This window comes from Varanus komodoensis, unplaced genomic scaffold (genome assembly GCF_004798865.1).
Source record: "Varanus komodoensis strain SLA01 unplaced genomic scaffold, ASM479886v1 scaffold15, whole genome shotgun sequence".
Taxonomy (NCBI): Eukaryota; Metazoa; Chordata; class Lepidosauria; order Squamata; family Varanidae; genus Varanus; species Varanus komodoensis.
Genome location: NW_025335440.1, coordinates 23,339,707 through 23,367,053, shown reverse-complemented (window position 1 = coordinate 23,367,053; position 27,347 = coordinate 23,339,707). Strand labels below are relative to the sequence as shown.

The following is a 27,347-nucleotide window of genomic DNA, read 5'->3' as shown; positions in this document are numbered from 1 at the left end:
CAGTAGTTTGTTCAAAGTGGCAGCTTCTGAAACACAGGAAAAGAGGAGCTGTATAAGATCCATGGTGAGGGAAAGCTTTCTACTTGGAACCAGGAATATGTAAGGTATCCACGTAGCTAGTGTCCCAAAGAGCATCATCACATCAGGAAGCTTTGTGACTAAAGGGTCATCTGTGAGCTTTCTTTTTGTTTGTTCATTGACAATATGTATCCATATTCCAATTTTGTATTCAATAAACCATGTTACCATCTTTGACACAGGTGGTTTTGTTTCTTCCTAAGTATCCTTGATTCTGAATGTACAGTGCCTTGGCTGGACCAGGCCCCTAGGGTTAAAAGATTGGGAAGGAAGGTCCAGATTGGGACTCTTGGAAGGCCAGATTTGGCACCTGTGTCAAAAGTTCTGCAATCCTGCTGTATCCCTTCAATTAACAAAATATATCACTTCATTCTGTATATGCTTCATTGTAGATGATGTGAAAAAATCATTAAGACAACTCGATGTTACAAGTGCATTCATAGCTCGCCTAGCACCAGAAGGTAACTTGCAGTGACTCTTTATGTGAATTATTGTTGCTTCTGTCATTTGATAGCAAGTTTTTATACCACTGGTTTGTTGAAAATTTTTAAATTTATTTTCTTGTGGTTTTTTTTAACAATTAATTAGTTGTGTATAGCAAATTTTGTTGAGAATTTAGTAAGGGCCATTGTCTATTGAGATTCCAACAACATATTGCTAACCATTAACAAATTACTATTTTCTGTGCTGATTAATGGCACTATTCCTTTTTTATGTTGTAGAAGATGTAGTCATACATGAATTTGCAAGCCTTTGTCTGGCACATATGGCAGTTGAATATAACAGTAAAGTGCAAATATTTGAGCAAGGCGGACTAGAGCCACTTATCAGACTGCTAGGAAGTCCTGACCCTGATGTTAAGAAGAACTGTGTTGAATGCATCCACAACCTGGTACAGGTGATTATTTTTAAATTTTTAATTTCAAAGAAACATACATTTGCCTATACATGGTTAATTTTCCTGGCATATCATTTTTATGTACATCTTCTGTACACCCCTTTATCTAGGACAATCTCACCAAACCTGCATCCACAGATTTTTTGGAATGTATTGTCCATTCTGGGTAAAGATGTTGGTTGTTGTGGTCCAGGGGGCACTGAGTGGGGATAGGCTGCTCTGGGAACTGTCTGTGCCTTTGCTGCTCAGTTTAAGAAGAAGTTTCTTCTGTCTTCCTGCCTAATAATAGATATAATAGTTATCTCTAACATTGCTGATCACATGTTAGACTGGAAGGAGATAAAAGATCCACTTCTCCCACTGTGCTGAAGTATAATTAGTGTGCTCACTGGATGCAGATCTGAGTTTCACTTGCAGGATTTTCGCTATCAAAATGCCCTTTTGCATTTGGAAAGGGGGTGGACTTGTGAGATCCATGAACAATAATATGTGGATCTCTCTTGCACTGAGTTGGAGTGATTTACTTAATGGCAGGTCCCATTGATTCCAGTGGAATTTGCTTCCAATTAAATGTGTTTAGCGTAGGCTCCAGGAAACTCCATTTGCATGAATATAAAGGAAATCATTTTCAAGACTCTAGAATGCATAAACTCCATCTTCTTTTCATTGTGTAGAAAAAATTGTTTGACCCTTCCAAAGGGGGGGGGATATAAAAATGTCTGGCTTGGGTGGGGTGGGGGATAAGAAATGGTTTTTGTCTTATTCTTACATCACATCATGATTTTTCACATCTTCTTAACTCTTCGTAAATGCCTTTGACAGCTTCTTTTCATAAGGGAAGGAAGGTTATTGTAATTGGTTACTTTCACAATCAGTGTTAATGTCACCGTATGCTGGTTAGTGAAAGAACAGTGCATTTGTATAGAAGTTCTTTTCAGAGTCTAATAGCATAATCCACAATCCTGTGTAGCTGAAACACTAGGATTTAAGCCGATTTAGCTCCATTGAATTCAATGGTCCCAAATTGGCTTAAGTCCAAGCATTCTATTTTAACTGCATTGTGGATCGGGCTATAAGTGAATCAACTTAGTAATGAATTCAATTCATAGTTCAATCTTTTCTAGGGCATCAGAGCATGTCTTTATTCTGAATCACATTTTTCTGTTTCCCTTCTTTTTCTATCTAGCTTTCTTTGTTGTAAGATATATCTGGACAACTGCACCTGGTGCTTGCTTAGATTGATAAGGAAAATTGCACAAAAACATGCCCAGGATGGTATTTTAAAGTTAAAACTTTTTATATTTTACCATTTTAATACTGTACAGTGAGCAACCATTCTTTTGGGAAGATCTGGTGCTAAAAAATGACGTATTTAGCAGGAAAAATTTTAACATTCATACAGCAAGAAAATAGATCTGTAAAGATGCAAGAGAAGTATGTAAATAACATCCTCACACTTGGATAAATGAACAAATTGCATTTGATTAGCCCTATTTGTAGAAGTCACATGATGCTAGAAATTTTTCTTAGTTTTTCCTTGAAAAGTACTTTAAAACATAGTATGAAACTAATAGTAATAATACATATTAAATTATATACAAGCTAAAACTATATATTGTTCTGTCTAATGTATAATGTATGATATTCAGTCCATAACAATTAATCACTTCAAAATAGTTCAGTTAACTAAATTTGTGTTCATATTTTCCTTTGACTAAAACTACAGTATTAACCATTATTGTATTTTCCCATCATAACATTTCTATTTGACATTTAACTACAGGATTTTCAGAGTCGTGCTGCAGTTCGTGAACTAAATGTAATTCCTCCTTTGCTGGATCTTCTGAAGTCTGACTATCCAATAATTCAGTTGTTAGCACTCAAAACTTTAGGTATAATTAGCATTGACAGAGAGACCAGAGTGATGCTTAGAGAAAATCAAGGACTGGATCATCTTTTCAAGATACTAGAAACTAAGGTACCATTTACTGGACATTTGAATAGTTAGCTACTTGAATAAATCTTACTTACCTTGTTTTATGAGTTTTAGTCAATTAATATAATATGAAGAAATTCCCATGGAAAAAAACAGTTTTGAAATAAAAAATATACTTTGCGGGGGAAACTTTTAGGTAGGTCACATGACAAATTTTTTTAGAATATTCATTCCCTCTCTATTTCACTCTAAAGAGTATTCCTTTTTTAAAAGATTGTATCTGATATTTGTAGTTTTTATAAGTGCCTATACAAAAATAATAACTCTTTGTCCTCACACACAAAATTAATTTAGTTGAACAAACATTTAAAAAAAATCAGTATTTGCTATCCCTAAGAATAGATTCTGTAGCAGAGAACTGGAAGCTACCATTGCAATTCCATTTTTAAAAGCAGATTTAGGGGAATCGGGATATTATAGGGTTATCTGGTGGGTAAATTGTTGGATGGCATTAATAAAAAATAAAATAATCAACTATATAGAATTACAAGTCTTGCTGAAGAAAAATCGTGACTTCTACAAAAGTAAGTCCATTTTACTAACCTTTTAGAGTTCTTTGTGAGTTCTTTGTCAAGAAGCATGTGGATGGAGGGGTCTGAGAGACATTGAGATACTTGGACTTTCAAAAGGTATTTGACAAAACTCTACACCAAAGTTTCCTGGGTAAATAGAGCAGTCATAGAATATGTGGAGAAGCCATTGTATTAGATCAGCAACTGAAAGCAGAGCATAGGAATAAATGATAAATTCTGAAAACAGAGGGAAGTAAGTAGTGGGGTCCCCCCAAGAATCTGGATTGGGATGAAACTCACTGGAAACTGTCCCTCTAGAATTTGCAGACTTCCTTTTGTGCTTGGCTCAGTCTTGGAAAGCAAGCCAAGCCAAGAAGTCAGCAGACATTTGTGGAATGAAGATAGTACAACTGGCAGCCTTCTTTTCTTCATTGTGGTCTCTGTGCATCATACATAGAGGTGCTGGCCTTCCCATTGCCATGTTCAGGTAGATTCCTTTAGTTAAGCCTAGAATTTTTGGTGGTAGCCCTGCCCCCTTGTCATTATATAAATAGGTAGGCTCCTGCCATTTTCTCAGTTTGCTTTTGACCACCATTTATATTGCATTGGGATCTCTAGAGTTCGATCCCTTAGTCTTTTCTCACAACTCTTGATTTACCTTACAATCTTTGTTTTAACTCAGCTTTGTCTTTCTCACCATCTGTCACTTACTATTTTTTCTTGTTCCCCAATTTCCTCATTCCCCATTCTTTGAAGTCCCTTCCCTCCCCTTCTAATAACTTCACAAAAAAAATTGAAAACCCCTTCTGTCATTATTTCCTTTTACTCTTTCTCTTGCTCTTGAATCTCTCTTCTCTTTTTCCTTCCGATGTCACTCAAACCGGCTTTTGGGAAGTATGCCAAATGTGGCATAAAAATACTATTTACCAGTGGTCATTCACTGTGCCTGTTCTGTCTGGGTTAGGAGCATCAAGTGGACAAATGTCCCCATTGCCAAGCCTTCAGTGAGCAGGCTCACAAAAACAGGGCTGAGCATCCTCCACCTGAGAATGGAAATGTGGGAGCATGCCCTTCGTGCCATGCGAGATGCCACTGGTGAGGAAGGTGAAGGCTCTTCAACCTCAAAAGAGGTCTCTAAAAAGCATCCTTCCACCAGTGCTTCAGGCAAGTTGAAGCCCTCTGCTCCAGTCTCTAAGCCATCCAAGGTCACTGAGGTGCCAAAAAAGTATAAATAAAAAAGAAAGCACCTTGAGCCCGAACATGCTAAACCAGTGAAGAAATCTTGCAAAACTAAACATGCTGTAACTCTCCGGCTCAATATCCAGTGCTACACAGCTCCCCAACAGGATTGATGCAAACACCGTGTTGCAATCCAACTATGGAGCCAGTCTCATGTACACCCTGTCCGTTCTGTGTCCCATCCTTGAATTCATTGCCAGTTTTCCTGTATCACTCCATTCCAGGCACTGAACCAATGGTGCAACCTTATGGGGGAACCCATATTGGTATCTGTTTCCAGGACATTACTTTCAAGGTTACGTCTGGCAGAGACATCCCCTACCTTCTATCATCCCCACAAGAAATTCATGATTGTCAAATCAACGTAAGGTTGCCCTCACAGGGAGCACTCTGCGCCAACCAACAAAGAGGGTTGAAAACTTGATGTGATGGCATGCCACTTCTACTCAGGGATGTGCCTAGACTTCTGCATTTCAAGTTACAAAGCTATGATAGGGAGGTATCAGGTCTTCTTGTGGCAGAAGATGGACGCTCTGGCTGCTTTCCTACCAGACCAACAGCAGGAGCTGGCCAGAGTTGTCTTAGCTGAAGCAATCCAGCTATTCAAACAACAAATTTCCACGGTTCACCATCATGTTGACAGTGACTGGTGGTACCTAGTCAGTATAGTGGTGGTCTGGCATCATGCATGGCTTTGGGCAACCAACCTTCCCCAAGAGACTTGTTCCTGGATAGAAAGCATGCCATTTTACAGAGAGGGCCTCTTCCATGCTTGCACTGATGAACACCTGGACACTTTACAGAAGGCCAAGGTAACAACTTGACATCAGCCCGTTCCAACCCAGGGCATGTAAGTGGGTTACATGCCCAAGCCCCTCAAAACCAGCCACCCCAAGCCAGGCAACAGAGCCCCTATCCTAGTCGCCCTCAATATGGACAGCCTCAAATCCACTAACACTATCGGGATGGTACTTGGTTCTAACTGATTAAGAGATGCCCTGAAGCTGAAAAAAGACAGTGCAGATGGGCAGCGTGAATAATCCTCCATGCAGTGTCCTACCTCGATTTGGGGACCACCTAAGCCGCCATGTACTAACCTGGGAATCTGTCGCATCTGATTGGTGGGTTCTTTCCATGGTACATCATGGCTATGAAAGACTCTCCTGCCTCTCAGATCAGACCACATCACTCCTCCCTCTCCAACCCTAAGAAAGGAAATCACCAGCTTACTAGCAAAAGGTGTAATCCATCTGGTAGAGCAATCTGAAGCTAGGCTTGGTTTCTATTTGCAGTATTTCACTGTTCTTAAGAAGTGGCAAATTTTAGATCAACAAGGATTAAACTACTTCATTCCAGCCAAAAAGTTCTTGGAAGTTCCTTCCAAGGCATAATGCTGCTACTAAGAAAAGGGCACTGGTGCATCCATCCCAACTACACCCATTTCCTTTGTTTGTGTTAGGCCCAATTTTAAATAGATCATAGCAAGCTATTTTGTACAATTTTGCACTATTTTCATACATTATGGGACCTGTAAGCATATTTTTAAAATGAGGACCAATGAATGACAATCTTTGATAGTTTGTAACATAATATGGAACTAGAAATTACTTTAAGCATGTAGTTTATAAGCCCTGTTATGATTCTCATTTAGTGTCTGCATTTTTTAAACTTTCAGGAATTTAATGATTTACATGTGGAAGCTCTTGGAGTTGTGGCAAATTGTCTCGAGGATGTGGATACCATGCAACTGATTCAGGAGACAGGGGGGCTCAGAAAACTACTCACCTTTGCTGAAGTTTCCACTCTTACTGATTTTCAGAAGAATGCTGCAAAGGCCCTTGCTAAAGCAGCTTATGATCGTATGTCATTTTCAAAATTCCAAAATTTTCTAAATTTTGTTTAGAAAAAGCCTTTATAGGTGTCCTCTTCTTTTCTCCCCAGCTATTATCTCAGGTTCCTGTGCAGCAGAACTCATCTTGTCTTCCTATCCCTGCTCTGATGTGCCCCCTTCTTGTGTTTGCTTGCTTGTTCCAGTGACAGTTGCTGCTGCAGTGATCATGCTGCACTTGGAAGTGACTGTCACTCATTACTTCCCCTTTTGTTGTCACCTTAGCAAACTGAGCTGGTGCATAGCACAAATATGTACAATTTCATTTGTAATTTAAAAAAAATCCTGTGTAGTTGCATTCTTGTGAAGGGTCAAAATGTGGAGCTTTTCCTGGTCGTCCTGATAAATGTCTGCTGTGAAAGTGTATTTGGTAGCATCCATGGACATTGACTAAGCAAGGTTGCTATGTACACTAAACAGTTGTCAACTGAAAAGTGGCAAAGGGTAGTTGCCCTAAAATGAAGTCATGAGTATATTTCCCCTTTTGGGTGCGATAACCTAATTTCTTTGCAGTGCCTTCCCTGACTCTTGTCAGTCTCCTTTCCTTTTCCACATTTCCATTGAAAAGTGAGATCTACATCCCACCATCTTTTTGTGAGCATGTTTTAAAATAGCTGTCAAAACAATGGCTTTTTCCCTTTCAACCTATCTAGCAATTTTGAGTGTTTTTGAGGATAGTGGGATATACATTGGAGCAAGCAGGAGGACTGTGGGGAAGGGAGAGCCATGTTTGTCAGGCAGACTGTGGGTTGTTCAGTCTGTGCTGGCTTATCTGCAGGGTTGCTTAATGTGACGTAGGAATCCTGCTTATGATCTTGTGATAAAAAATGGTAATTAACGCCATACAAGATGCTATTTAGGGTTTGGGGGCCTAAATGTCCCCTCTTTCTGTTATTATGAATCCAAACATGACATTTTCTTAGGAACCCTTGCATCTCTAGCTGTTAGGGAGTATATGCAAGTGACCCTAACAAACGTTCTTTTAAAAATGCATCACTTTTATGCAGGATGCACCCTGAACCTATGGAAATAGTCTTCAAAGTAAATCCCATGTAAATGTGCTTAGGGCTGCTTTCTTATACCACAATCACTCTATGGAATTTTGGAGTAGTTTGTAGTATACATCTTTAATGCACCCCAACCAGGTCTTTGAAGTTTGTTGCAAATCTTGCCCCTCACTTGTTTGCATGTGCAAATACATTTTGGTGAAATGTGAAATGATGCACTGAAGTAAAGCATTTGCTAAAATTTTGCCTCTTCATTCATTTGGAAATCCAGCAAGCATGGGTTAAAAGAAAATCTCACAAAAGAAAAGTTAATGATCATGATCCTCATCTTTTGGGTTTTTATTTAATGAAACAACTGTGGAATCAAATGTGTTTCCCCCAACCCTGTCCAGCAGATACTTTGTCATTGCCAGGACTAATAATCTTAGAAATTGCCAATTTAGACAGCTAAGAAATAAACATTTTTCTTGCAAATATATAGCAGATCTTAAAATAGTATACAGATGAATGCCTCCAGTGTATTAGCCACTTCATTTTATCATTTTATAATTATTCATTCTGTAATACTTTGCTTATATGAACAACTCACTGCTTTTGAATTCGCATGGATTCTGTAGGAAGTAGTTCTGATGCCCTTAGCTTACACTCAGCATGACAGTTCTGTTTAAATATGCCTCAATTGTATCTCTAGTGTGATTTGTCAAGCTGCAACAGCAGTGCCATATAACAAAATGTAATAATATAAAGAATAATGTACTTCTTATTGTCCATAATAGGCTTTTGAGTCTCTCAAGAGATTCAGAAGACATAAGCTGTGACAGAAATTTCTACTATCCTTGGGTTATTAGTTATTTGTAGCATCCCTAGCTTATTATTTTAATTTATCTATCTTTGTTGTACACAGTTTCAAATGCAAAAAAGCTTCTTATTCTTTGTTATATCTTAGCTTTCTCATAATATATTTTAACTCAGCATCCCTCCATTGGCAAGTTTTAGATTCATTTATAGGAGTTAATGAAACTACAGAAAAATGAAACTGAAACTGAAACTGACATCAGTGTACCAGTACCTGTTTTTTGCTGTTATCAACTTCTTAACCTTTGTTAATTGCATAATGTGTGGCAGAGCCACCCAACTCTGATTATCAGCACCCACAGAACAAGTCCCTTGTTTTTACCATAATCAAGAAAAAAGCTAATTCAAATGCCTTTTTAAAGACCATTCTTAGGACTAGTTACTGTATAACCCAATACATTGTAGTCAAGGACATCTGGATGGCACCAGGTTGAGGAAGGCTGGTTTAACCTGTATAATGTTCTGCTTCAAGCTGTCTCCTTTTTATCTGTACTTGGCTAAAACCAAATTGGAAGGCTAGGACTTCTGCTGTTATTCTGCTAGTTTCCCTAAATCTTAGGGAGCACTTTCTGGATGATTCTAGCCTGATCTAGCCCCTTATTTCCTGCTGGAAGGTGACTGAAAACTTTATTGTACCAAGCTTTCAGTTGGTGCTGACTGCCTGAAATAACTGTGCTGATAAGTTTGTATAATGGTAGAACTTTTGCTTCACTTTATCTCACAGGCATATCCTTATTTTTATTGTATTTTATAAATTAGGCCAATTCTAAGCATTTCTAATTTGATTAGAAGTAAGATTGCAGCCCTGTTCACACTTGCTTGGGAGTGAACTCCATTGAACTCAATGAAAACTATTGTAAATATGCTTGGGATTGCACTGTACCACGTACAAAGTGGTATGAAGTTAATTTCATGAAATTTAAACTTTTAATTCAGGTGGGTAATTTTCAGTCTTCTGGATGTGTCAGCGTATAACTCCCATGATCTCTTATCATTGGCTATGCTGACTAGGGACTGATGTAAATTATACACAAAAGATCTGGGGGACCACAAATTGTCCACCCCTGCTAATCATTTGCTTTTTATAAGCTACTTGAGAGCAGACTAGCAGGAAGATGGAGTACTACTACTGATGATGAACAGTTGTCTGTCTTTTCATTTGACTCTATTTTTAAAATGTAATTTTGGCCCTGCTTTCAAATTTGCTTGGAAAAAAATCCACAATTGTTTTTCTTCTTCCATTTTCTTTTCCTTTGCTGCATCCCACAGGCATTGTTAAATACAAGCAGTACTAGGGGCTATAACAGATTTCTGACAAGGACAACTGGAGTTATGATTCTATTACTTGTGACCCTGTATTGCTAGATATAACTGTCACTGCCTATGATGTATCTTCCTGTTAAATTTCTTTATAAATGAAATCATTGTAGTTTCAGAGTAAAAGTTTTCCTTCACTATTTTGCCACAAACCAGCATGAATGAACTTGCTAGACAAAAAAATAATAAAAATCATATTGTCTGCAGTGATATACAGGTTTGTTTTATCTACCTCTTATTCTTAGTTGCTTATAATAAGTAAGGACCAGTAGCCCTGTTGAGAAACTATACAATCTAAGGCTACTGTTAAGGTAAGAAACCTTAAGAAGAGGGAGCAGCAGTTGTTAATCTACAGTGAGCCCCTGGACAGTAGAATGAGCAGGTACACTGCACTGGTCACCTGGTCACAGCATTCCTTGCTATGAGGAGATGTGTTTATTTTGTTGATAGGTCCAAACGTAAGACCAGTTCTGGTCCATCTACATTAGCTGCCTGTATGCTTCTAGGCCAAATTCAAGGTGCTGATTTTAACCTCTAAAGTTTGGGACTGCATTACCTGTTGGAGCACCTCTCCCAACCATAATCTGCTCAGATAATACACTCAACCTCTGGAACTTTCCTCTGTGTGCCAACCCTGTGGGAGGCTCAGAGGGCTGCAACAAAGGGAGGGCCTTCCTTCAGATGGTAGCCATGATAAATTCTGGGGCCTCCTCCAATTTCATTTACTGGGACTTTGCCAGGGATCAACTCATCCTCTAGCAAGCAAAGACCATCCCAGTTATCATGGAGGGCCTCAATGGGTCCCAGTTGATATTCATCCCTGTCAGCCATCAGACCTGTCTCCTGGTTGTGCTGTCCATCCCAGGGCATCAGGAGCTGATGTCCTATGACCTGATCATGACCCCATACTACCCCATCATCCTAGACATCTCATTAAAGACAACCTCATGATTATGTTGAGCCAGCGGTTCCTCAACTTTGATTCCTTGCATTGCAAGGAAGTTTTTTGGGCCTCAGCAGTGTTTTTTGATGGCAGGGGACTACAGGGCCAGAAACATCTCTTCAAAGTGGGGAACAAGGTCTGGCTTTCTATGGAACACCACCAGTCCCACCTTTCCTCTGCCAAACTGGACTGCTGATACCAAGGACCCTATCCTGTTGTTCAACAGGCAAACCTCGTGACTTTTAGATTGGATTTTTCCTATATCTTCAAACTCCACCAGGTCTTCTACATCTCCCAGCTGAAGATCCACCAGCCCAATCCCTTTACAGGATGCACTCTTCCATCTTCTCCACCTGTAAAAATAGGTGAATATAAGGAGTACCATGTGGCCCAAATTCTGGACTTTCAGAGGACTCATGGCTGACTGTGCTATCTGGTGGACTCAGAGGGCTATGTTCCGGAGGAATGATCCTCGGAACTAGTTAAGGACATGCATACACCAGCAAAGATGTGCACCTTCCACCAGCCAAACTCAGAAAAGCCTGGACTATAAAGGAGTGTGGAATCTCCTTTCCTGAGGCAGGGGAGGAGGTGGTCAGGACAAGGGCCTGACTGGTCTTGCTAGGCTCTGCAGAGCCAGGTATTCCTCTTCAGGTGCTTCCAGGGAACAGTTGGGAAGGTCTGTGCTGCAATTGAAGGTCCTGGAGACTTAACATAAAAGACACCTTCACATGGCTGCTCCTTGCCACTGCAATACAAGCTGCCTTCCCGTGCCTTGCATGTGCCTTGCTCTGAGTATACCCTGCCTTTCTCCACCCTGCTCCTGCTGTTCATTCCCTTGCCATTGCTGTAGCTACTTGCCCCGTAAAGCAACCTTGGGCCTGTTTCTGACTTGTGCTCTCTCTGTGCTAAATCAGACTGCTCCCTTCTGTGCTTCCAACCCTGGACTGCTGATTCTGCTTCTAGCCTCTGGGCCTTTGGCAAAGTCCTGGACTCCCCCTTGAGCCTGTGTCCTGGACCTAGCATTCTGCCCACAACCTGGCGCTCATTATTTCCTTTTTCTTTCGCTCTGGTCCAACATGGACAGTGGAAGAATCTATGAAAGAGGCTTCAAACATTTTAACTAGCCTTCCTTTATAGTCAGCCCATGCACTGATTTCATTTGTATGGCAACTGTCAGATACGCAGCATTTCTACTGAAAAAGTGACCTTTTAATTTTCATGTACATGGCTCCTATTAGCATTAATTGTGGGGATGGCATACTCTAGTGAGGATGGATCTGGTGTGGGGAAAGGCATGCGTGCTCCTGACTCTGCATAAATTCATTTTTTTAAGTGTACATAATCTCTAGTGTCATTAGCTTACATATTTGTAGCTGGTAATTGGATCGGATTCTTTTGTCTTGCTTTAAAGATTCTCATATTTCTGCAAACTTCAGTAGGGATGAATCAGGATTTGGCTGCAATATAAGGCCAATGTGTTATGAATGTGTATTAGTACATTGTGTTTCAATGTGTCACTAAACAAAAGTAAACATTTATTAGCAACATCATCTGTATAGAAATAAATATTTTGCTACTTTTTCTACCCATTTGCCATCATAATTAAACTGAACATTAGTTAACAAATAATTAGAACACATAGAAAACATAGGAAAAAAGAGTCAGAAGAAGAGTAATTCATGTTGCTGAGTCGTTATATTTCTTATCGTTCTTTATATACAGCCGAAAACAGAAAAATCTTGAATGAACAAGAAGTTGAAAAATGTCTTGTCACCCTTTTGGGAACAGATAATGATGGAACCAAAATAGCCGCTTCTCAAGCAATCTCTGCTATGTGTGAAAATTTAGCCAGCAAGCAAGCTATTGGAGCATTAGGTAAATCAGTTACGGTGGACATGGAATTATGAGCCAGAAAAGAAACATTTATCCATCTGCAATTTTGCCATGGCTAATTTGAAACTGCATATATACATTTTTTTCCTTCAAAGGAATTCCCCAGCTAGTTCAGTTGCTAAGCAGCGAAAATGAAGAGGTAAAAGAAGCTGCTGCTACAGCTCTAGTTAATCTGACAACAGCTCATCTTGGCAATGCAAGGTAGGCTCTGAATGAATAAAGGATTCTTGGACACTTTAATCAAGATATATATTTTACTTCCATTCAGTTTCTAGGTGTTAGGGCACATGACTTGGTTACTTTCATTGCTCTTTACATTCTGCCTCTATGCTGTTCAATGAATCAGTCACTGTTAAAAGTAACTAATATGTAGCCTTATGCCTGTGGAGTCTTTTGTAAAATTAGATGAAAAAATAAATTTTGGGGTAAAATGAAACTTTTTAGAATGCTCCTAGCTATTGAAGAATCCCTCTTCTCCAGTGAACAGGATCAAACCCCATATACAATATGTATTTATTTGTTACCTTTACATTATCTATTAATGTTAGTGTTATTGTTATTTTACTACTACACCTTTTTGCTTTTTGCAGGAAACACAAGGCATCTTCCAAAGACTACCTCTTCTTCACTTTATCCTTAGCACAACTCCTCTGTGGGGTAGGTTAGCCTAAGAGTTAGTGACCATTCCAAAGTTTCCTATTGAGCTTTATGGCCAGGTGAGGATTTGAACCCAGATTTTCTGAGTCCCAGTCCAGCACTTTAACCACTAAACCACTCTGGCTCTTTGCTTATGGAATCTCATTATGTTATAATGGGAATCCCAAGTATATGTTACATTAAATTGGAAATACTGAATCTCAGATCCATGAGACAATTTTGGCTTCAGCTGCAGCCACAGTGGCCCCAGTCTGGGCCCTGCTTTCTTTTACTGGCCCTTCTTCTTTTCCCAGCAGTCCAATTTTTGATCATTTCTTGGATTTGGTGCAAATCCCCCCTCATTCTAAATGGCTATTCTAAGGCATAGTTAGGACAGTAAGACATAAAATGGTATTTTTTGGTTTTTACCTTTTTTTTAACCTCTGATCTAGCTCCCTTTTGCATTTGGCCTCACTTAGCACTGGAATCTGGCTCCTAAACCCTTCTTCCAAAATTGAATTAGGTTTTCTGGCTGAAAGAGGTTCACCAAGCCTGTAATAAGTGTGTAATTGTATTTAATCCCTTCCCCTCCCTCCCTCCCTCCCTTTGGAGGCAGCCACAGACAGCCCAGAAACAAGCTTGGGACCACAGGGAACGGGCTTAATAATTTTCTCTCAATGAAAATTCATTCCCCCAAAGCTGCTATTTATTTATGTGTTTAGTGCATTTCTTTTGCACACAGTCACCTTTGTGCTGGTCACAAAATTAGACTAAAACTAAAAAAATACAATAAATCATAATGTAATATAATATTTGCATGGGGAGGGAAAGTATTTTGTTTTCTTTTGTTTTGAAGGAATTTTGGTACCAGTCCAGACAGTTTTTAGTGATGCAACTGGTGCTGTATTTCAGTGTCATATATCATGCATTAACACATGTCTCTGTAAAACAGAGTTTTAACTTTGTATCTCCTAGGCCAGGGGTCCTCAAACGTTTTGAATAGGGAGCCAGTTGAAAGGTGCAAGGGATGGGCGGGGGCACGGGCTGGGCCGGGTGGGGTGCATGCATACGTGCGCAGAGATAATTTTCTCCCAACAAGTTCAAAACGATCTTGCAAGCAAGCCGGCACCTCGGGGCCAGCTTGCTCACAAGGAGATCCTTTTCTTTGAGCGAGTCCAAAATGATCTCCTTGTGAGCAAGTTGGCACCTCACCATGCACAAGCATGGGCATGGCGGGCCGGATCCAGCCCATGGGCCATAGTTTGAGGACCCATGTCCTAGGCCCTCAGAAATACTTAGTACTGAATTTTCTAGCCTTCACTCCCTAATTACACTGGGAAGTGATTCCACAAACCTGTAGAAAAGAAGGGGAAGGTAAAGACAAATGTTGTGGATTTATTTCTATCTTTATTGAATAAATGTACCTAGGAACCAACATTTTTGACTGGCATATTATTTCCCCACCTTTATCTGGGGAAATAATAGCAATGCTCGGATTGAGCCAGTTGACAGCTGACTGGAATTGAAGTAGTTTTAGGTGCATTCATTCTCCTGAGCTGTTGGCAAACATTTGTGTGAATAAGCATGAAAGTTCATAAAAACCAGTTGTAAGCATGCATGTTAACATATGGGCATACGTAGACATTTTTCTCCTCCATTTATTTCCATCCGCATGCAGTTTATAAGGCCTGTGTTCACTCAGTCAGAAATAAAACCATATGTGATTTACAAGAACAATCACAAATGAGCAAGGTATTTCACATTTCAAAAGACTTAAAGGAATAAAATTGGCAAATAGTTTCTTGGGGGATCTCAGAGAATGAAATGGAAAGCAATTAGTTCATAGATATTCCAAGAAGAAAAAGTAATTTATATGATACCTTTTATGCCACAAATTATTCACTTGGTTCTAATATTTACTGACATTAATTTAACATTGCCAGACAAAACATTCGTCCTGTATAGACATTTTTTGACCCAATTCCATTCTCTGAAAAAATGCAGTAGATATTGACTCTGATATTCTTCTCTTGTGACTCTTCAGTTAATGTCAGTTGTACCTAGCATCACATACAAAGAACTGGATATTGGCCTCTAGGGCCCAGCCATCCTAGAATTGCTTTGCTCCACTCTCAAGTTGGAAAACAATTGTAAAGTTGATTAGTACAACCTTTTGAGGATTTTCCTGTCAAAGCCCATCCTCAACAGAGTGAGTGGGTTTAGTTTTTCCTAGTACCCCTTTTAGATTCTAGTTTGAGAAAGATGATGGATTTGGTACTGAGCTGCAGCAATCTCTAATTGTTAAAATCTTGAGGTCCTGGTCATGTCACCTTTTCAATCTAGAAGGTTCTTTTTACTCGTGGGGTGTGCTAGCCCACAAGATAAAAGGCATGCAATGAAGCACATTTTTTAATGCTACTTTCTAGTCTTTGCTTCATCATACAGGTTGGCAAGAGATGTTAGAATTTAAACATTTGTCCACTGGGATGGAAGATGCAACTTAATCCTGAGATTTTCTTGCATGTACCTGTTCAGAATGAAAGAGGCAGTTGTTCTTAGCACAAATTTCAGGACTAAGGTGACTGATTCTTCATATGAAGACAGTGAAGCCTGGGAAAGGGGGCCTGCAGACATAAAGAACATGGAGGTGGAAGAGCTTATTTCAAAGCTACTGTCTCCACGTGTTCAGACACACTCTGGGAACTGACAGGGTCTGTGTGGGAAGGGGACATGGAATTGGAGCCAGAGGAACCTGGTCTGATCCTTGACCCATGGCATGGTGTTGGGAGAGAAGGGCTAGCCAACAGGAGGGCCTGCATACCAGTAAGAGGCTTGCCCATCTCCAGAGGTGCAGAGTCCAGGTTTACTCAAAAGGAGGGAGGTTTGGAAATAGTTTTTAGTTTGCATTCAATAAACTGATCTGTGCATGCTCGGAGACTCTTTCTTTGCTGACTGGAGTTTGCTGTATATTCACTGGAAATAAAGAGCTTTTGCCGAAGAACTGTTATTTGAAAAGAGGAGGAGACCAGGTTCTTGATAGTACCATATAATCTATCTCACATTTCATCTATATTTTTAGGGATACTAATTTGTTATTTTAAGCACCCTTATACTATGGTGGGGGGGTGGTTTCTCTTGGACAGTATTTTCAGTACAAGGAAACATGGTCTATCAAGTACAAACTGAATTTGTATAGGCTTACTTGCCTGGCATAAGATACTGCCTTAGTTACAAAAAGGCATCCCAGCTTGCCACAAAATAGCCTGAGCAGGCATAAGCAAGAGAAAGCATCAGACTGAATGCTCAACACCAGATTTTCAGAGGATGTTCTCTGTGGGCCAGATGTTCAGACAGGGCAAAATGGTAGGTAAACATGAGTTCGGTTCTTTGGCATTGACTATCCCAGGTAAGCTTGACTTGAATTTCTGATTTCAAGGAGGCATTCAAGTCACTGCTGAAAAACTGTGAGCACCTTATCTTGTATGTGTGGGTACATCCCCATCAATCCAATTATAAAATTATCAAAACTATACCAGGAATTTCGTCTAGATTCTGATCATTGATTTAATATACAGCACTCCATTCTATTTGACTTGATATCGATTTTATACCATCACTGCCATCTATTGGTCATTAAGTCATTCTTTTCTACAGGTACCACATTTTATTGATACTGAGTGAAAGTTTGACATTTATTTATACAAAGCAAATATACAAACTGTTACATGTATCATGAGGTATGTAGTTGCCACGAGTGCTATTTATATTTTAACAAGCTCTTGCTAAACCTGCTAACATAAACAGCTACTGTGCATTGAGTACAAGCAGTCCTTGAGTTACAAAAGCCTAAGTTATGAACAACCCACAGTTATGTTTGAACTGCCATAAAATAATTTTTAAAAATTACTACAGAACATTATCACCATAGAGAGAGAGGAAATGAAAGGGGAGAGAAGGAAGGTCTCCAAAGCATGTCTTCCTGCCCCACCCATCTGGAGAGAGAAATCTTTCTTGTATTTTCTTGAGGCACTGGTGAGTTTCAGCAGAGGCGCAGGGCTAGAGATATTTGTGGTTTTTTGTCCATTATCACAGGGGTCCTGCACCCCAAACCCCCACAGATGTGGAGGGCTGACTATATGTGGTCTGACTTACATATTAATAACAAATTTCCATTTTCTGAGGAACAGAACTTGTTCATAACCCAGGGACTGCCTGTAATACAGTAACATTATGTTGGGTTTAAATTACCTTCATAAATATTGATTACTGTTTGTGATGTTCCTGCTGCTTATTCTTTATTGCATAGAAATTACTGGTTGGTTAAGTCTATCTTGAGGTTTAATTTTTTTAGTTGGAAATATTTTGGGTGAACACTGGCCATCATATAGTTAGTTATTAAAGATGAAGTGCCTGGAAGTATTAAGGCTGATTATTATTTGTCTTGATTTCACATATAGTGCTTTACAATGCTTCATTACAAAGATCTTAAGTATAAAACAGTATAGAAAACCTACAGATTCTTTTAGTCCCAGCCAGCATGGCCAGAGATACAGAATCATTGCCTGGCCGTGTAGAGGGAAAGACAAGGATAGCAAGCAGTGCATGTGAGCAAATACAGCTTATGTATATGTAAACTTTGTTACAGTTGTTTGGTAGGTAATAGGGAATTAAGCAAAAGATGGTTTTGCTTAAAATGGTTTCTGTTGAGAGTTTGAAGGAATATGCAGCAGATGTTGTTCCTGGTGCATCTTCAGCCATAAAGAGCAATAATAAGGAACATTCCAGATGCTGAGTGTAGTAAAGTTCAAAAAACAAACATTTGGGGATTGACACATTGAGAAATACTTAGGAGATAAAGGAACACTCAGCCTTGAACTTGAAAGCGCAAAATGGAGCTGTCATGGGCAGGACATTTTGGAGGGCTTTCATGCGTAGGGTTGCCATAAGTCAGAGACAAACTGTTGGCACATAGTAGCAATGTAGACATACTTATTTTTCCAGGGCAGCAGTATTTAAGGAACCATGGAAACAATTACTTCTTTAGAAACATATATAATGTGTGTGTGTAGGGGGGTGTCAGAGGAGATCGTAGCTGAATCAGGATGTATTCAGAAGATTAGTATTGCTATGAGCAGAGGCTAAGCAATATGATGAATAAACAGAATCATATTGCAACATTAAGCATACCTACATATTGCTCATTTATGGAAGCCACCATTTTTTCTATTTTTAAAATTTCAGTTGATCTTGGAAAACATATTGGGAATTCTGGTATATCAAGAATCTTTCATGGCAGTCGGTGTCAAAGTATTTTTCTTGAAGTTCCTGTTGAAATATGAAGTACATCCAATAATTAAATTGGTTAGAATCAATAATACAGTGTGGCCTCCTCTTCAACCTTAGTTATGGATCTTCAGTTTAATGTCACAACTTCAACATTTATTGGACAAACAGTATCTGGTTGGAATATTCACAAAGCATTCCCAGGGTAACATTGGTTCCCAAGTAGGAGTATCTATTATGTGCTCATCAGAAATACCTCAAATAGCAATGTATATTTCAGAAAACATTTTATCATTTCATCCACCCTGGTGCAACCACCAGAAAGTAACTTCATTTATTTTCTCTTGTAAACAAGCTCACCAATCATCTTGTTTGTTGAAACATACTGAAGCTGAAATAATATTCTACAAATTTTTAGAAGTTCTGTAGAAGCATTTGTGTGCATATGACCCTGTTGATGTAAATGAATGCTCCAGTAAATCCTATTTTTGTAATATGATTTATAGTCCTTAAATAGTAACAATATACTTGAAATTATTTGAGATAAAGTAGGTAGGCTTTGTTGCTGTAATGTGACTTAACACTGACCCCTAGTGACAGCCTACAGAACTTAGCACAAAGTGTATGACAGCAGAAGTACCAGCATACTTTTGTATAAAAAGGTGCCATATTAGACAATCTGTTAATGACAGTACACATAGAATCCTTCCTTTACTGTTGGGACTGTGCTCTAAGGATTGGGAGACTACAAATTAGTATTTTTTAATGCTACATTACACATTTTAATGCATGGGGAAAAGATATTGCAAAAGATTCTTATGTCTGGCCTAAACATACAGTGGTACCTCGGTTCACGAACATAATTCGTTTCACAATTCTGGTTGCGAACTGAATAGGTCACGAACCGAGTCAAATTTCCCCATAAGGTTCAATGTAAATAAGGTTATTCCTTTCTGAACCATATGTAGTTTTTTTTAAACCACAAAAATATGAAACACAGTACAGTATGAAGAAAGAGAACACTAACCTTGCTTGAGGCGACTTCTGGCATGGAGGACAGGAAGGTTGGTGGGAAGGAGGTTATTGTTTGGAGGGAGAGTCTGCGGCCACGATCTCAACTAGAGGAAGCCACGACCACATATCAGAGCGGGGAAGATGGCCACGTTCGTGTTCGTGCAAACACAACCGCAGCCATCTTCCCCACACGAACACAATCGCGGCCATCTTCCCCACACTGCGACCATGTGTCGGAGCATGTTCCAGTGGGGAAGGGTACCGCGTTTGTGTTTCAGCAAAAACGATCACGGCCATCTTCCCTGCTCGAACACACCCTGACACGTCATGGTGCAGGGAAGATGGCCGTGATCAAGTTTGTGTGGGGAAGATGGCCATGACCGTGTTCATCACCCGATGCAGAGTTCATGGACAGAAGCAAAATTTTGCTGAACTTGCTGTTTGCAAACCGAATTGTTCGCAAACAGAAGCATTTGTGAGCTGAGTTATTATTGTAACTAGTTTCACAGAGACTACAGAAGGAAGAAAAAAGCATATATCCAAACACTAAACCACCTTTCCAAGTGCGCAGGTCTAGAATTTTGGATCTTTAAAATGAACTCTCAATGCAAGAGCTATAAGTATTGGCTTCCTAAAAAGAGGAACTGTAACTCAATATTTATTTATTTCATTGCTATACCACCCCACAGCTGAAGCTCTCTGGATGGTGTACACGGTCCATAAAAACATTAATATACAATAACAATATCATAAAATCAGTAAAATCTAAAAGTCTAAATCATCCAAAACAAATAATACAAGCAGACAATAACAAGGAATAACAAAAGAGCAACTCTGAAACACCTGTTGATCCTCCTTGAAACCTGGGTGGCTGAATGAGATACTAGATAGGTGCCTTGCTTGCAAAAATCTTCAGGCTCAATTCTTGGCATCTGTAGGGATGGGAAAGACTCCTGTATCAAACTCTGGAGAACCACTACTTCTTGGTGGCAAAAATAGTGAACTAGAAGGTGTGTTGATTCCTGTGAGATACCAGGATTGACTTTTCAAACCATGTATGCTAAATGTATTTATTTAGGGTTCAAACTTATAGAGTGTCTGTGACCCTTAAAACTCTGAGGATTATGGACATTCTGAGGAGGGCAGGATAAGTGCACACTTATCCTAACAAAGCAGCTGGATGGCTAATTTGGCTATCTTAACTGTTGAAGGTAGCAGGAGGGGGGCTAAGGTTTCATCAGGATGAATCATAATTTGGTTGTGTCAATCTCCTCGCAACCCTACCCCCAGAATGCCCCCTTTACCACTTCTCTGAGCCCACTTTTGTGACCTTGGAGAAGCCTCTGGTACAGTTTTTTCCATGCTGGCTTCAAGGGTGTGAGGATATTTCCCATGTGGAGTTCCCAGTTCCAACCTTGGCACTCTTTTCCAAATCAGAAATGTTTCCCAGTGTTGGAACGGAGACTTCAAAAAATCCGGCAAATCTCTAGATGCTGTCCATGGTCCATAGGATCACTCTGTCTATTTGATTTGTATCCTGCCTTTCTACCAAAAATGGCTCTTAATTCACCATAATTCACAGATCTCTAATTAGTGTGCCAACATATGGATCATCATCCCTGTATCCTCACCTATCGGTATCCTTTTCTGGTATAAGATGGGATGGGATCTCCACCTTTGTTGTCTTTCATTGGGCTGGCATGTGGACCAATTAAACAGACTTAGATATTGACACAGAAATGGTCCTTTGATCACATAGTTTTCCTCCCTTCCTACAATCTAGAGTAATATTAGAACAAGATTCTAATCAATTTGTAGTCAATTTGTCACTTTTCTTTGATTTTGATGCTGAAGACTTCATTTACCTACATATTTTAATTAAATCTCTTTCTGTTAATAGATTTCCTGTGTGATTGGGGGGGGGGGAGTTGCCTTTGGTAGTTTTAACAGATCTCAACTGTTGTAGTAGAGTAATATTTAATAGTGTAATCTTGTGTACATTTACTCACAAGTAAGTCCCAATTCAGTGGGGATTACATTCTAATTGCAGCCTAAATGGAATTCAATGGGTTGAATCCTTCCTCCCTGTCTACAGGTATTGATGCCACCTGAATATCTGATTTGGAGCCTTTTCCAGCTTCCTGGAGAAGATTTTGAGGTCACAGGGAGGTGGAAATCCCTCTCCATCCAGTTCTCCCGGCAGAAGTAGTTCTTTCAGTGTAATGACACAACTCGATCCAAAGCTGTGTTTTCAAAAGTGGGTTATTTGGTTCATGTAAGGAAGATCAAGGATCCTGTCATGTTGTATTGTGTGCACAAAGGACTTCTGTATTTATTTAGAACATTTTTATGCCGCCCCCATCGCAACAAAGCCTCAGGACGGCTTACAACCAAAACAAAAATACACAAAATTATACAAAAACAAAAATATTAAAACCTGGTGCATCTTGGCTTAAAAATTTTAAAATCCTACACAATAAATTAACACTTAAAATAAGTTTTAAATAAAAAGGTCTTAGCCTGGCACCGAAAAACAAATAACGATGGCGCCAGGTGGACCTCTGTGGGGAGCGCATTCCATAGGTGGGGCACCACCACAGAGAAGGCCCTCTTCCGGGTACTTACCCTCCTAATATCATTCACAGAGGGTTCCCGGAGAAGGGCATCTGTTGCTGATCTCAAGGGGCGGGAGGGCATATATGGACACAAGCATTCCTTTAGATACCCAGGGCCCAAGCCGTTGAGGGCTTTATAGGTCATAACCAACACCTTGAATTGGGCCCGGACTTCAATCGGGAGCCAGTGGAGCTGACAGAGAACTGGGGTTATATGAGAACAATGCCCAGTCCCTGTCAGCAGCCTGGCAGCTCTATTCTGCACCAATTGAAGTATCCGGACCGTCTTCAAGGGTAGCCCCACGTAGAGTGTGTTGCAGAAATCTAATCAGGAAGTTACCAAAGCATGTGTCACTGTTGCCAGGCAGTCGTTCTCCAGGAAGGGACGCAGCTGATAGATCAGCCGAAGTTGAAGGAAAGCGTTCCTCGCCACCGCCGTCACCTGGGCTTCTAAAGACAGCTCAGGGTCGAGGAGCACTACTAAGCTGCGAACCCTGTCCCTCAGAGGGAGTGCAACCCCATTTAGGACAAGGCCCAAATCCCCCATCCCGAGTCCCAAACCACCCACCAACAGGACCTCCATCTTGTCTGGACTGAGCTTCAGTTTATTGGCCCTCATCCAGCCCATTACCTCGGCCAGGCACCGGTTCAGCACAGCCACTGCCTCACCTGGATTGGTGGAAAACAAGAGGTAGAGGTATATGAGTTTCTTCAGCTGGGATCATGGAGCTTTTTAATTTTAATACTGACTCAATGACTGATCTAAAGGATATATAATACAGTTCCACTGTTGAATCTAAGCAGGCCTGACATGATAACTATATGAGAGACCACTTTGGAACTAAACAGATCAGCAAGAAGTTTAATCACTAAATTTAATAAATAGAACCAAGGGTTGAAACTAGAGAATATTAATAACTATTTTGGGTTATGTTTTCCTTGATTCATGAAGATTAAAAATGCACTAAGTCTTAAAGCCTGTACCTATTTACTCAAAGAATATACTTACTTATACTCAGTAAGACTTATGTCTGAATAAAAACACATGGTATTGCTCTGCAAAGATGCAAACCTGTACATCCTTACTAGGAAATAAGCTTCATTGAACCCATCAAGACTTACTTGTGAGTACACATATATAGGGTGGTATTGCATAACAAAGATATAAATAGGAGAGCACATGGATAATTGATATTTCAATCTGTGTATTTCCTGTGTAACAACCTCTGCCAAGTTTTGTTTAACAAACAGATGAGCTGAGTATAGAATCACTAAGAAATGGCAGTCAGTTGGGCATATGCCTTATGTTGTTTACAAAAATTAAAGTCTGAATATGGCATATAGGGGGAAGAATTCCATTGCTTAGAGTACACTGATGTTAGATAACTTCTAACTTGTAGAATTACAGCTACAAATATCCATAAGAGAATGTAGGCAGCAATCATGCAAGGCTAAGATTTGGAAAAATGATGCATCCTTGTTTCTATCCTCTTATTCATCCAAAGGGAGTAGAAAACTTATTCTTATATTTTCTCCATTATAAGGTTATAGGAAATATGCTTTCTATATAAATGACCCATAACTTTGAGAAGGGAAGAGGAAAGCATTTCTTATTCTGTCTGATATGCATGCTTATTTGAGGGAGAGAACGCTTTATAATTAAACAGTTTTAAAGAGGTCATCACAAGAAAATAATATTTCTTCTCTTGGCATTTTTAATCACTACTGAATGAATTTTTCTTTATGTGAAGTATGCATCAAGCCATATGAAATCCCATCTTGCTACAGGAAACAAGTATATCACCTGTCATTTTGTTTATACCTTTTGCTAGCTTCCTTTGGCTTTGTTATGATAGGGGGAATATTGGAAAATTACGATATCTTAAAGAATGGATCAAAGTGTGCTTTGTTTTGTGTGAAGTCCACTTTAAAGGTGACTCATTTTACCTTCTACCCTCCCAGACTGAAACAGGGTAAAGATTGTCTCCTTTTAGATGCAAGTTTAGCTGCAGGAGATCATGTAGCAGAACTCCATGCTTGTAGGGGAGAGACTATAACAATTGAACACTTGCTTTGCTTGCAGAAAGTCCAAGATTGACTACCTTGCTTCCCACCTTTGAGAGCCTAGTGTGGCTGCAAGGGAGGATCAGGGATCTGAAACGAATCACCCTTACTCAGGAGTAAGTCCTACTGAGTTGAGTAGAGCTTATTCTCAAATATGTGTACATTGGCTTTTGCGATTCATTTAAGGGTATAGACCAGTGGTGGCAAACCTATGGCACAGTGGGCATGCAGAGCACTCTTTGTTGGCATGTGAGCCAAGTCACGCCAGCATTGCCCTAGCAGCCAAGCATCGGACATCAGTGCACATAAGGGCCATGTGCATGCTTGGAAAGGAGTAGTGGTGCCAGGCAATGACGTCACAACCCGCTATTCATTCCCCGCAACTCATCTGAGCTTTCGCATGGCCGGTGTGCTGCCAAGGATATATATATATTTGCACATATCTGGCTATCAGTTGGACTGGCTATCAGTTGTTTTTTCTAAACTAAAACCACACTTTTCAGGTTTTATGGTGTTGGCAATTTGCGATAAATAAGTGGGTTTTGGGTTGCAGTTTGGGCACTTAGTCTCTAAAAGGTTCACCATCACTGGATTCGAGTTAGAAAAATGAGGTGTCCTGGCATGATTCTGGTGGTGGGAACGTGTTTAGAATGGGCAGAAATGTTGAGATTGCAGAAAAAGCTACTCAAGGAAGGCTTTTTCAAAGTCACCCTCTTTTCAATGGCACGTTAGCCCTGTATTAGGGTTAGGGGTGTGCACCAGGGTAGGGTTAGGGTTAGAAAAAGGAGATGTCCCAGCATGATTTTGATGGTTGGAATGTGTTTAGAATGGGCAGAAATGATGAGCCATGCGCATGCTTGGAAAGGAGTAGCGGTGCCAGGCAATGATGTCACGAGCTGGGACTCATTAGCCCTGACTTGCCCTAGCTTTCTCATGGCCGGTCAGTGCCCTGTCAAGGATATATATATATTTACTTGGACTGGCTGTTAGTTGTTTTTTCTAAACTAAAACCTCAGTTTTCAGGGTTTATTGCAATGTTGGCACTTTGCGATAAATACGTGGACTTTGGGTTGCAGTTTGGGCACGCAGTCTCTAAAAGGGTCACCATCACTGGTGTAGACTGTTTGCAGGCGCGCTTCCCTTTGAAAAATAACTGCCACGCTGTCTTTCACTTTCACTTTCCCTGGACCGTCCTTTGTTGGGAATGCTTCATCTCTGTTTTGCTGCATTGAGCAGGAGGCCTAAATAAGCAGGTGGCCTAACAAAGCTTCCTTCAGCTCTATGGCTCTGTGGAATTTCGAGATCCCATCATCTCCTGAAAAGTAAGTGTTATGGCTGGTTTATCTCTCATTCAGGATTCAAATGAAGAGAAATGATTCTCTTTACAGTCTCACTGTCCTACTATGTGATTTAAACAAATATTAGAGGCACCTGCTTCTGTGCCCTGAAGCATTTCCACACCATCTGTGAGTTTGAAGACATGCAGAAATAAATACAGATACGATTATCACATTCCCGGTGGACAGCAATGTCACTGGGGATTTCTTTGAAAAGAAGTGGAATTTCAAGTTCTTAATAGGGCTGAGCAAAATGGCCTTCTAAAATCCCCCACCATCAACCATTTATGGTTGGCAAAAATGATGGTGGTTTTCTCTGAGATTGAGGCAAAATCTCTGATAGTTTGCAAAAGAAAATCCAGAGAAAAATCTCTTCAGAAATTATATCGATTAAGTCATGCTGTTAGAGGAATGAGCTAAAAAGAGAGACTGAAAGAAAAAAAGGACCAGTTCCATTCCTTCAGATTAAAATTAATTGGGCTGAGTCCACAGTAGCACCAGCAGATGGTCAAAAAAGGGGGAGAGGGATACACTTTTCCAAATATCCTCTAGGGCTCTTCAACATTCTGCAAAGTTTTAGGGAGCTTTCTCCCACTGCAACTAGCATTCGTGGGAGAGGTTATAATCAGATTCACAATGGAAAAAGGATAAAACACCCTCTCTGTCAAAGGGCTTGACCCTGATCAGGCTCCCTTGCAATTTATGTGTTTTTTAAACAATGCAGTTACATGTTGAATGAAGTAATGTGTTGGGTATAATGTATAGGTGGTCTCTAGGACACTCATACCTGAAAGTAAAATTTGAGTTTAGTTGCATTTGCTTCTGGAAAAGGAGGCATTAAACTGTTCTGAAGGAACCAGAACAGTTAGTGGGTACTGGACTGAGACTCAGGAGATCTGGGCTCTGGTAGCTCTAGCTCATTTGGCCATGAAGCTTACTGGATAAAATGGAGAAGGAGGAAGACAAGTATTGTTAAGCTGCCTTGGGTTCCTTGCTTTAAATAGTCTGGGGTATAAATATCATAACTGATTATAAATAATAAATAAAAGATTACAATACTGTGCACCCCTTCTTGTGAATTAGCTTCATTAAACTTAGTGGGACCTCTGAGTATGCGTCGGATTGTGTGTAAATGTTTCAGCCCTGCTATAAATAGTAGTCCTGCAGAATGTATTGAATTGACCACTTCAGCTGATTTAACCTGATGACAATGTTGGTGCCAGATAGACCTCAGTGGGAGATTGTTCCATAATTGTGTGTGTGTGGGGGGGAACCTCTTAGAAGTCCCTCCTCCTTGCCTCTTTTTGGAATAAACTGGAATAATGCAGTTCTGGTTTGTCACCCTTTCATCCACGTTTCTAGTGCTGTTGCTGAAGCTGATGGCATTGAACCACTGATCAGTGTTCTGAGCACTAAGAGAGATGGGGCCATTGCTAGTGCTGCAACTGTTCTCACAAATCTGGCCATGCAGGAGCCGTTACGTCTTAGCATCCAGGGCCACGGTATCATGAATGCCATAGTAGAACCACTGAATTCCACCAACAGCATTGTGCAGAGCAGAGCAGCTCTTGCTGTGGCTGCATTTGGTTGTGATGCTGAGGCAAGAGCTGAGGTGAGACGCCTATTTTAACCCTTGTTATTGGGGGTGGGAAGGAAGGCTGGTATCTTTGCATTTTGTGACTTTCCTAAATAACTATGTTGCATTATGATTCTGAGTTGCTGCTCTTTGCACCACTTTCCTTTCCTTGGCCAGGAATGAAATGCATGTG

The 27,347-nt window shown here is 40.0% G+C and overlaps 1 protein-coding gene across 3 annotated transcripts in view; it reads left to right on the top strand.

Moving 5' to 3' along the window:
• Positions 1 to 27,347, top strand: part of ARMC3 (armadillo repeat containing 3) — a 76,052-nt gene that overhangs the window by 26,640 nt on the left and 22,065 nt on the right. For all 3 annotated transcript variants that reach the window (XM_044425299.1, XM_044425300.1, XM_044425298.1), the window contains 7 exons: positions 471 to 539; positions 801 to 976; positions 2,760 to 2,954; positions 6,399 to 6,582; positions 12,459 to 12,611; positions 12,725 to 12,830; positions 26,941 to 27,190. In XM_044425299.1, coding sequence (XP_044281234.1) covers positions 471 to 539; positions 801 to 976; positions 2,760 to 2,954; positions 6,399 to 6,582; positions 12,459 to 12,611; positions 12,725 to 12,830; positions 26,941 to 27,190 — 1,133 coding nt within the window. The remainder of the gene's footprint in view (positions 1 to 470; positions 540 to 800; positions 977 to 2,759; positions 2,955 to 6,398; positions 6,583 to 12,458; positions 12,612 to 12,724; positions 12,831 to 26,940; positions 27,191 to 27,347) is intronic.